Source organism: Watersipora subatra, chromosome 2, assembly GCF_963576615.1.
Source record: "Watersipora subatra chromosome 2, tzWatSuba1.1, whole genome shotgun sequence".
Lineage (NCBI taxonomy): Eukaryota > Metazoa > Bryozoa > Gymnolaemata > Cheilostomatida > Watersiporidae > Watersipora > Watersipora subatra.
Window position 1 is genome coordinate 43,535,950 of NC_088709.1, and position 12,414 is coordinate 43,548,363.

At 36.8% G+C, this 12,414-nt stretch overlaps 1 protein-coding gene across 2 annotated transcripts in view; it reads right to left on the reverse strand.

Annotated features, from left to right (window-relative positions):
* The window catches only part of LOC137388622 (glycerol kinase-like), a 53,872-nt gene that overhangs the window by 38,406 nt on the left and 3,052 nt on the right, over window positions 1–12,414 (reverse strand). For both annotated transcript variants that reach the window (XM_068075098.1, XM_068075099.1), the window contains exons 2-3: window positions 7,501–7,574; window positions 5,655–5,761 (exon numbers count right to left, since the gene is read on the reverse strand). In XM_068075098.1, coding sequence (XP_067931199.1) covers window positions 5,655–5,761; window positions 7,501–7,574 — 181 coding nt within the window. The remainder of the gene's footprint in view (window positions 1–5,654; window positions 5,762–7,500; window positions 7,575–12,414) is intronic.

The window sequence follows — 12,414 nt, forward strand, 5'->3', positions numbered from 1 at the left end:
GTAATAGCCAAGGTCTTGAGGCGAGTGCTCAAACTCCAAGCTAGACAGTACCCATGAGTAGACATTACCACCAGCTGAGTTAACGAGAAAACAATTTTTTTTATCAATTATGTGTAGAGTTCTGATAAAGAGTATTATGTAACACACACAACCATAGCTCAGGTGAAGTTCTTGTATAGCGGCATACTTCAGCTCAACGAGAAATAGCTGTGTTCCTACTTATAATCGTCTGCGCAGCTTTATCGCTTCAACATAAAATGACTGCATTCATTATACCATGGTGAAGTATGGTTGTTAGTTGACATAGCCTTGCTTAAAATCATACAAAAACAAGGAAAATTCTATTCAACTCCAGAATTTAATTTGTGGGTTGTCTCTCTTACATACCAGAAATCACTATAATTGTTATAGCGATCTAAAAAGAACAATTTGCTTTAGTGAGAGTACAAACATGAGAGTTGTCTTATCTAATTAGTTTGAGCACACAGCCTCAGTACAATATCTGATATGAAAAACAACCACAGCTTTTCAAGCTAAAAGGTTTGACTATCAGATGAATAAAGCCCGGTTTCCTTATGACAGCGCAGGGTGTGTGACAAGGCGTATGACGTCGTATGTAGGCCGGCTGTGATGTGGAAACCTCATCGCATGACGAACGAACGACACACGTACGATGATCGCAAGGATCCAACCAAATAGATCCTTGCGACGGGTGCGTGCAATAATGTATCCCACAATACACCGCTCAACCTTTTCAACCTATCCCACAATGCAAACGGAAGGCTGTTTTAGTCATTAGAAAAAATTAGCATGGCAGAGCACGTGTCGATAAAAAAAGAAATCGGTCTCCCGTACGAAAGAGTAAGCGGAAATTACCCACCCTCTCCGATGCAAGCATGGCGCCTACGCGCGCTATGGAAACACTGCATCGCAGCCAACTCACTGCATTGCGCACGGTCACTGCGCCGCACACGATCATTGCGCTGCATGGAAACCAGGCTTTAAGTGCATTGAGCTCATTTACGAGTTTAGGCCAAACAGAAAAGGCAAAACCAGAATACATATAAACGAAAATATATGGGCAAGCGATAAGAAAGAGGTCAACTTGGGCGATGCTAGAACAATAAATGGTGTTTTATGTTTTTAAGCAATACTACAATCAAACCCCTACTTATGATCACCTTAACATACACAATACTACAGTCAATCCCTTTACTTATGATCACCTCAACATACACAATACTACAGTCAATCCCTTTACTTATGATCACCTCAACATACACAATACTACAGTCAAAGCATCTAATCATGATGATCACCTTAAACCATTACTGCTACAAACTGCTTTCATTGTTGTAAACTTTCATCGTAAATCAGACACAGTGATTCCGATGTTGTACTCAAAATAAAGATTGTTCTGGTCCAATAAGATTCGAATTAATCTTTGTTTTTGAAGGCTTTTTTACAGCGATTCAATATGGGTTTCAAAATTGACACAACAAGCCCCGCCCATAAATATGTGACGGCACCTAACATTTTAGGGACGGAAGTTGGGGATGTTTAGTCCGATCTAGAATTATAGAAATGGGTGTCTTAAAACTCATTATTCTCTAAATTCGGAATATAATATCAGACTTTTCTGAAAGGTAGATAAGCTATTTAACATTGCTTGTAGGTTGTTACAGGATGTTTAATAGGCTGAACGCCGAGGAAAATGAGCTCAAAAAAGCTCGATAACAACGCTAACTTGTGATAAAATTGCATGTGATAAAAAATGTAAAAAATTACTAGGATGTTATAAGATCTGGAGGGAAAACAACTCCCTGAGATATCTCAGACTTTAAAAGCCTGCTGCAGCTTGACTTTATTTACTCCATGGTTGCCTTAGTATTGCTTTATTAACACAAATGCTATAAATAATAGTTTATTAAACAGAGGAAAACGTAGTGCAATTGCATTTATATAGATACATGTTCAACTCAAAGCTATGAGCAGCGTATGATATGTGGAGCAACATACAAGGATAAGTTTGTAGCGTATGAATATATGTCAGCAGCATATAAAGATATATGTATGTAGCATATAAAGTTATATTAGCAACATATAAAGGAGTGACTGTAACATATAAAAGTGTGCCAGCAACATATATAAAGTTATGTTAGCAACATATAGCATATGTTCATAGCTTACTGAAATAAGCTTGTAGCTTACCAAAATATGTATTTATAACCTATAAAAATAGATTGGTTGTAAAATAGATTTAGCCATTACTTGCTAATTATTTCGCAAGCACATTTAAACACTTTCACATTTGTTTTATTTTTTCTTACAATGTATTTCAACAAAACACCATTTTCATGATATGAAGTTGGAGAGTTAAATTGTTAACTGTTATTTATATGTTAAATAAAAATCAATTTTCTGTATAAAGAATTTGTTTATTAGCTGGGCATTCATCTAGTATTCCTATGAGATTATACTGTAATTCACATAATCCCTTCCACATGGTTCGTAATACCTACTCAAGGCAAATTCACACAAAAAGCTCATATAAAGGCTAAGCAAGAAATTAGAAAAATTAGAGAAATTAGCAAAAATGTCCAAAAAATAAATCATAAGTTAAAGATGAACTCTCACAGAATTTTAGTAGATTTTATCAGAATGTATCGATATTTTTTATCATTTGCGATTTTTATTAATGTTTCAAGTAATCTGACTGCCAGAATTTTTCAAGATTAAAATCGACAAAACTTATCGTTGTCAAAATGCTCAGATAAGGCGACAGTATGATTATAATGTCTATAGTTGCAAGAGACCAGCATAATAGAGGCACGTGATGCTGCAACTTCAACTGTTGCAGCAATAACAACTAGTGATATCAGAGCACGTAACTTTCTTTTGAGCATTTTAAACGTGATTAAAGTTTTGTTGATTTTAATCTTGAAACATCCTGGCAGTCAAATTACTTTAAACATCAAAAAAATCGCAAATAATAAAAAATATCGATATATTCTGATAAAATTTACTAAAATTTTGTGCTATTCATCTATAAAAATAAATAAAGTAATAATAAATAAAAGAAGTCTTACTGTCAAAGACACACGAACAGACAGACGAACAGAAAAGTAGGAGAGGAAATGGGCAGGTTTGAAAGCCCAGATAGAGATACTGTACTTTTCTGGACTATTAACTGCACCCTTATATAAGACGCATCTGCTTTATAAGAACGATAATAAAACAATACATAGGCCGCACCTTTGTATCGGCCGCAGAACTCAGGATGATGATTTTTAAAACTGCAGCAACTTTGCTAGAAGAAACGAAACAGTGCCTAACGGCACTGTCCTAGCGACGGTTAATACGGGATACTATTAAAGATACTATTTTTATACTGGGTTAAAAAGCGACGGTTAAAAAGACGGAACAGTGCCGTTAGGCACTGTTCCGTCTTTTTAACCGTCGTAATCGTCGCTTTTTAACCCATTGTCTAACGGAAAAGTACTGTTAGGCATCGTTTCGTTTTTCTTTCAACGCTAGAGACGCACTAACCGAAGATTCTGGTTGATGCGCCCTAGCGGTGAAAGAAAAAACCACAGAATAGCCGTACCCTTATATAAGCCACATGATTCATGACATCAGAAAAAAGTAGTGGCTAATAGTCCGAAAAGTACGGTATATATAGCGTGACTTACTATAATATAGGCTTATATACAATTAAACTATTACCTATATTACTTATATGTTTTTCGCAATTATTGTCTAACTTCACCAGTCTCTTCATTCTCACATGAAAAAGCCCATGTTTTTAGAATGCCTCAGTACCTTGTGTTGAAAATTTCCCATAGTGTAGAGTATATCTGACCAAATATGACATTGTATGTTGGAAAATTCAGATGCTGAAGTGGTTATAAGTAGAACTTTGACTGTATAAGTCTCAAGTGCACTGATCTGATAATTCTCTTACATTTTTATTATAATAAGAACCGTGTCTGACCATCCAAGCCAGCCTTATAGGTTAGGAAAAAAGATTCCCTTTACCAAGATTTGAACTCCCAACTTGTGGATGATAGACCAACACTACAACGCCTGTGCCAATAAACCACTTTCTTTTTTGCAGAAAAAATTGTGCAGATACTCTCTCTGCTTTGCCAGCACAGCTGATCTCTCACGGCACACTAGACTGATAGGGTACTAGTGGCTATAATATTATATTGCAGCTGAATAAGTTACTCTAGCTAAAAACAACTATTGTTGTGAAATTAGGATGAAGCTCATAACATTTTATCTAGGAACTGGAAAGCTGAGATGTTTTTTTGTCGAGATGTTTTTCTACAAAAATGTTGAGAGAGTTGACAAACCTATTAACACTTTTGTATGTTGATAGGGTTGTCAACTTCTCGAAAACCATATCAACCTACAAAAGTGTCTTTAGCTCTTTGTGTAAGATCAGTCTAGATGTTTACTGTTTTGGTGCTCCCTTCAACATTTACATTTTATCACACTTGAACCGCGCAAGGCTAGACATTGCTACCGGATGCCTTCATTATTATAAAAAGGTGCAACATTTTGCGTTTGAAAAACGATCATTTCATGAATAATTTATTATTGTGTCATAATAAAACACAAATCTGGTTCATGTACATAGGTTATCAAACATGGTAGCAAACCACAACCAGGCTGGCATATTAATGATGAAAACCTATCATGATTATTTACATGAGGTATTTTATGAAGTATTTACACTGTCGTTGGGTAAGATGTGGTAATTTAATGCTCCGCTTACACGCTTGAAACTAGCCTGTCTTGACAAACTGTTGTTTTTTGCGGAGTTGTCCCCCGTCGAACGGGCGAGCAACAACAGCTTGTCACAAGACATACTGCCCCTAATGCATCAGCTGCACTTATAGGAAGTTGTACTCTTCCGTCTATGCGGCTTGGCTGCGATGTTATGTCGGTCGCTCCATTGGTAATCATAATAATCATGATAATCATAACATCGCAGCCAAGCCGCGTAGACAGAAGAGAACAACTCCCTATTAGTGCAGCTGATGCATCAGGTGCAGTACGTCTTGTGACAAGCTGTTGTTGCTCGCCTACTCGACGGGGGACAACTCCGCAAAAAACAACAGTTTGCCAAGACAGGCTAGTTTGAAACCGAAACAAACTTTTTTGCTGCAAAACTGTGAGATTTGTTCATATTAATTAATGACTTAGTTACGTTAGCAGTATAATGTGAACCAGACATAAGCCAAACAGAAAAGCAAATAGGTGAAGCCGAAGCCTACCCACATTTATTTTAATAGCTCTATTTAAATCTTTTTATTGATACGCTTTCTCACTTTCACAACATTAAACAGTTAATAACCCTTTAAAGAAAGTAATTAAACAAAATACAATTACATTTTAGAAATGCAATAATTACGCATTTGTGGTTTTACTTTGAACGGTATCTACAAAGATTGCATTAGATACAAATTGAACGATTCATATGTTAAAATATGCAGTAAAGCAGAGCCTACTAAACACCATGCACCAAGGACAGTTCAGAAACAACAAAAGAAATGAGTGACCTCATCTGAAGTATACGGCTGATAATAAAGCACAAATAGCAGGAGTTATGCACCCTTTACTGCAATGTAAACTACTAAACATACCTTTGATGCTTTTTGGATTGATGTTCAATTCCGTCAGATTGTCAACAGCCTTCTCTATGCATAACTTGACAGAATCCAAAATCTCTAGAGGGTCCTCATCACACCAACTAATAGGAAATCAAGCAGTGCTAAGACTAAATGAAGTAGCACTACAAATGATCATGCATATTTTAAAAAGTGGGTTTTGACTTATTCATTTACAGTCATACATTGACATTCGAGTGTCCCAACATACCAAAAACTATGTTTTGAGATGCAAAAAAAATTTGAGATACGAACATATAAAACGGTTATCGATGCGGCGGTTAGATGAGCAAGTCTGCGAGAGTCACTTTCAGGAACGGCATTGCTTGAGGTCTTTCTCATCGGATCAGTGCAAAAAAAGTTTTAAAGAGGCTGACTGAAGGTGAAAGTGAAAAGGAGCCAAGCTAAAAGAAGTCAAGCATAAAAGAATCGAGTTTAGTGTAACGTGAGATTTGAACTTATTATTAAGCGTGTATAAAGTAAACTAAAATCATTTAAGTTAAATTTAATTTTATGTTACGCAGTGCCATAAAAGTGTAAAGTATCAGATGTGTTGCCATCGATTCTCTCTCACAATGCCATTAGCCGCTACTGTTTAACTGTAAGAAACCCATACAGTCCTGTATATAATATGGTCATTTTTGATTGCAGATCATAACCATTAATTACTAGGTATTTATTACTGTGGGAGCACAATTAGAACAAGTAGTGTTTTTTCAGAGGGTGGGACCGGATTAATTAGTATTAAGTTATTTTACATATGAAGAATTGACTTGAGATATGAGGAAATTGACATACAAGCTCAGGTCCCAAGTGCATTAAGCTCATACGCCGAGGTACGACTGTATCGCATTACAAAAATGAATGCAGTAGAGGTTATAAAAAACTCAAAAGCTAACTAAAAACGTCAAAAAAGAAGGAAAGAAAAGAACCGGTCTAGCCATCATATGGTGTTTTTAAATATTTCTACTCCAGTTCTACCAAATCTCTCTCATACTATTAATTTAGTAGCTTAAAATTGAGTTCACTCAACAAATGGCAGCAGGTGATCAGATTGGCATTATTCAACTGCATCCATGTAGGTAAGGCTATGATGCAAAGGGTTGCATTTTAAAACCAAAATACCAGATCGCTGATAACATACAACAGCAATTTGTAAGTGTACCTCAACGGAACTGCTAAAGAAAAAATGGAAAAGAAGCAAAGAAGAAGCAAGGAAAAGAAGGCTAAACGAAGCAGAATATTTCAACATCCTCTCATTAAAGAGAAGCTATCGCTAAACACATGCCCATTTCTAGCAATGCAATGATTCTCTGTAAAAACAAAAGACACCAACACCAGATGCATGATAGTTTAATAGCTAGGTAACACTAGGTATGTGTTACCAGCTAGTCTCCTGAAAATCATATTTCTGAGACATAAGTTGACTGAACAGTAAAATGCCTCTAGAATATTGTGTTCAATAAATAACAAGATACATCCCTAAGAGTTGTCTTTTCTTATCCCAATGAAGGCTAGAGAAATAGAAGATAATTTCTAATTTTCTATTGCATAGTTTGCGATGAGCAACCATTATTTAGTGAAATATTCTGGAATCCTTCTCTAAACTGCTAAGCAAGCTAAAAAGAGTTCAGTGAAAGGTGAAGAGTCATCAACTTCTACTGACTCAATAAATATGCTGCTAACCATAAAGTAATGAAATAAAGCGATTGCCACTTGATGAACTGTCTGTCGATCCTTTGCACAACAATAGCTGTCCCAATGTCTGACTATCGATTGGTTATCAATTTCTAATCTGGTATTAATCTGAGATAAAAATTACCCTTGCTCAGGATAAAACTGTTTGATCTCAACTTGGTGGTAGGTGACAACTTCGGCTGTCTTGCTATCAAATACCTGCAAACAAGGAGGGCGTTATAAAAATAAAACTATCATAAGAAATGCTGCAATTATGTAAATATAATGGGTCGGGTTCTTTCGCAATAAGTTGGAAGGATTATCGTCTAGTTCAGAAGAATTAACAGTTTGGGAAAAATTTAAATAAACATGGAGATTATTCAAGTTCATTTTTACTCAAAGGTCTTACACAAAGTTTCGGTAGATTTTCTCAGAAAGTACGGACATTTTTCTATCATTTGAGAATGTTTTCTATGTTCAAGGTGATCTGACAGGCAGGATGTTTCGAGATTGAAATAGACAAAACTTCATCGTGATTAAAATTCTCAGAAAAAATTACGTGCAAAATGATTTAAAAACCTTTAAATGATTTTAAAAACCTAATGAAAAGAGTTTAATTCAACATGGCTCTGTCAGATGTATGAGCTTTTTCATGTAATTGTAAACAAGATAGTTTGGTTCTAGTTTGTGTTCTGATAGATGCACCCTGTAATGACTCACTTATTGACTTCTGTAAGTGTCTGCATGACTAGTTCAAGCAGGTGACTTTGTGCTATTCTAGATTAGCGGTTGCTTATATAGTAGAATAAGAACACCGTAATACAGGTACAGTCAAACATGGATAACTCGCCCACGGATAGCTCGAACACATGGTTAATTCGAACAGTTTCTTTGGTCCGTTCCCGCGTAATGATAAATTGCTATAGATAACTCGAACTCAACACTGTTAAGTCGAACTGTTTTTTGCCCAACGGCTACCGAAATGGTTGTTATCGCTTTAGAAAATCACTTTATTCCAAGCCATAGAGGTAAACCTCATATTTTCGTAATTCATAAGCGTCGTTATTACCACCATCGGCAAAATATTTTTGTCAATGACTTTTCTAAAGGTTTGGTGAAATTTGATTTATACCAAACATCCGCTTAGCGATCGCCCTTCGGAAGCGAGGAAAATGGTATTCGTTAAGAGCAACACTCCGAGGCAGTTCAATTAGAAGATTTACGAGGTTTTACGGTACATTGTATATCACTCTACCACTGACACTTTTTGAATGGATACTTATTGAACATACATGTATTCTGTGTTTAGGTCAAATGATGAATAGTCTTCCGACGTTGATTCCGTGTTGAATCAACGTCGGAATGTTGAAAACATCTTAAAAATTGTTGTAATTAAACGTATACGTTGTCTTAGCTAAAAAAAAACTTTCATCGTTTGACCTAAACACAGAATACGAGTGTACATTCAATAAGTATCCATTCAAAAAGCGTGAGTGATATACAATGTACCGTAAAACCTCGTAAAACTTCTAATTGAACTGCCTCGGAATGTTGCTCTTAAAGAATCCCAGGGAAAGTAAGGTAATCTTTGCATAAACTTCAAGAAAAATCGACAAAATTGATCGTGGGTAAAACGCTCAAAAGAAAAAAATGTCTTTTCTTTTGAGCATTTCAACAACAATCAAGTTTTGCCAATGTCAATCTAAAAAACGTCCTGGCAATAACATCACCTCAAACAACAAACCAATCTCAAGTGATAGAAAAATCTCTATACTTTTTGATAAAAACGTTTTAAACTTTACATTAGAAGCATTTAATTTGAAACAAGCCATTTGTGCTTTTGATTTATATTATAGTTTGTATATGTACATGTATCTACTAATAAATAAGTAGATACATGGACTTGTGACAGTGCTCTGATAACTTGAACGCTCTGATAATTCGAACACTTTTGCTCGGTCCCGTGAAGTTCGAGTTATTCATGTTTGACTGTACTTTCATACTGTAACATGCAATTGAAACTGCATTGTGACAAGCTACTGCAGGTGCTCAAATTTGGTTTGCTCTGCAAGTGCTTTATCTACTAGTAGAGCAGGAACATAAACTTATCTTTCAGCTTATTCCTTCCGAGGGTGGGCTACTCAAACAAAGATGTTTCATAGTCAGAAATTTATGCTGAATTCAATTATAATGTTTCTACACCTATGTGTTTGCACATTTCTGAGCTAGAGAGCACTTTCGAAATGGGAGGGGACAACTCCAAGTTTGCTTGGAAAACCTTACATATCAGACAAAGAAAACTATTTTATAATCTCGAAAGTTAGTAAATGCTTTTACATGTATTTGAGATTAGGTGAGTCAACTTTCAGCACTTCTTAACTCATGCCAAGGATGCAGCAAGACTGCTTGTTTCACTGTCTTGATCAGTCTGTAAATGAAACCCTAGTCAGAGTGACTAAACTTCAATATGAGGCAGCTAAACAGTATTCAAACAGATGGTTGATATTGGAAGAAGAGAGCATTCAATGTGAAATTACTCAAAAAGTGCCAAGCATTGAGAACTTTGATGAGAGTTCAGACTCGTTATGTCATTATGCCTGTTATAAAAAGTATTGTAACAAACTTTTTATGGAAAGAGCTGAGAAAAGACACGAGAAGAGACAGAAGAATGTGATACAGCAGAAGAGGTGAAGCTAGATATCTATTACTTTACAAATTCATGATGATTACTCCATGATAATGGTACTTTGGTGGGAGAAAAAGAAAACATTTTTATGTTTGTCTGCACATTTTGTGAGCAGCAAAACTAACTCTTTGCAGTTTACATGACGTGTTATAGCTACAATTTGGGCGTAAATGTATAGATAAATTACATGTATGATCCTTCCTTGATTTTTTGCATATGACCACACAAACTATGCTAGATATGGCACGCTGTACTATGCAGAAATGACTAATCTGAAAGTATCGCAGATCAAGGCGTATGAGGCTCTTATGAAGAAGGGGTATTTTACTTATCAATCACGACATCACTGTCCATTCCGCTCTATCGCTTGTGATCAATCTATTGAGCAAACAGTTAAAAGAGACTCAAAGTCTCACGGTGGAATCATAGAGTTTACCAGGAAGTCATTGGCCTCTCAACGCTGGACTCCATCTCACCCGGAACGAACAGCTGTACATACAGACATGAAGAAGATGCCAGTGCTTAGTGATTCGGATGCAGCAAGTTATGAGATGCGTGAAAAGGCATGGAAGGCTGATGAGGAAATGAGGGAAGTCATGAAAGACTCATAACAGCAAGAATAAATCCGTTTGCGTTTCAAACCACCAAGCTAGTACGTATTACCAGTGGTGCAAAAGCCTCTATTGAAGTGAAGTAGGATCTTGAAATGGCAAATGTGATAGGAGAGAAACAGCTTTCAGAATTTGTTCAGAAGAGATTAAGCACCGAAGAGATTGATTTCAATGCATCTATCAAGTCAAACAAGCTCAAAACCTTCACCACATTACCATCAGCTAAGAAATCAAAATAAAAAGTCCTAGAGTGTTCACACAGATTGTTTGAGAATTTGGAAGTGATCAGCCAACAGCGTAACTTGGATTTGAGAAAAGTGTTATCATTCTCTCTTGGCAACATATCAGCTGGTCCCTGGCTAACTGTGATGGCTCTATATTGAAGACTGCTAAGTTGGCTCTGATGGCTGCTGTTGAGAAAGATGTTGCTGATCAACCATCAATTTATGTTAACCAGGATCAGCTACCAGTCTTTGACGGGGTTGTGGTTGATGCTATAGCCAAAATTCAGACCCTGACACTCCTCCAGCGTTTGCAACGAATAGTTAGTATTGGAAGCTTGTATCACACATGTGGCGTGGATTTTGTTTGTGACACATACCCTGATATCAGCATTAAGGGAGGTGAGAGAAGTCATAGAAGTGTGAGAGGAAGGCAGAAGGTTGCTGTGTTTAGTCCGAACTAATCATTGCCAAAATGGTTTGAATTTTTAGCAGATGGCTCAAACAAGACTGCCCTAGTGAAATTTTTGAAGGATACATGAAGCAAGTCAACTGTGAAGCAGAAACTTGTAACAGCTTTTTCTCAAGAATGCCACATGATCAGCTATGACCTTGATGAATCAATCGCTGTAAGCCAAATAGATAATTTGACATCAGACCACGAGGAGGCAGATACGGGCATGTTACACTTATCGCAAAGATAATGGAAGACAAACCCAGCTCAAAAGTTCTAATCAAGTGCCAGGACACAGATGTTTTCCTAAGCTGTCTATCTCTAGTGGATGAGCTGCTATCACAGAAACTCATTTACTGCTGTGGTAAGAAGAAGCAGTTGAGATATGTAATCATAGGCTGTCTGTCTATCGTCTTCACAACTGAACGATGCAAAGCACTGCTCGGGCTCCATGCTCTAAGTGGATCCGACAGTGTAAGCGCATTCTATTCCAAAGGGAAGATAACTTTTTTCAAGCTGCTAAAGAACAATCCTGAATTCTGTAACACACTGAAATCATTGGGAACAGATTTTGAAGTTGATGGTGCAATATGAGAACCTATTGAGACATTCATATGCAGATTATATAGTGAGGAGACAAATCACATCAATGAAGCAGGGAATAAGATCTTCTGCTCACCGTCTTGCACATCACAATCAAACCTACCACCCATACTAGATGAGTTAAATCTCCATATACCTAGGACTGCTTACCAGGCCACGATTTGGAGAAGAGCCAAGCAAATCATCATCAATGCCCCATCCCCCGGCAACATGGATGGTTTATGGAAGGTGGAAAGCTTAAAGCTATATGGATGACAGAACAACCAGCGCCTCCTGATGTGTTCATGGACACATTTTGTCGATGCAAAACTAGATGCCAGTCTTGTCGCTTTCAGTGCAACAACACAGATCTCAAGGGTACGGACATGTGCAGATGCAGCAGCAATAGAAATAAAGATGGAGATAAAAGTAGTAATGCAGAAGACTCAGATGACTGCGAATTAGAAGGTTATTATTCGAGAGGTATTGTAACCAAAAGTGTGCT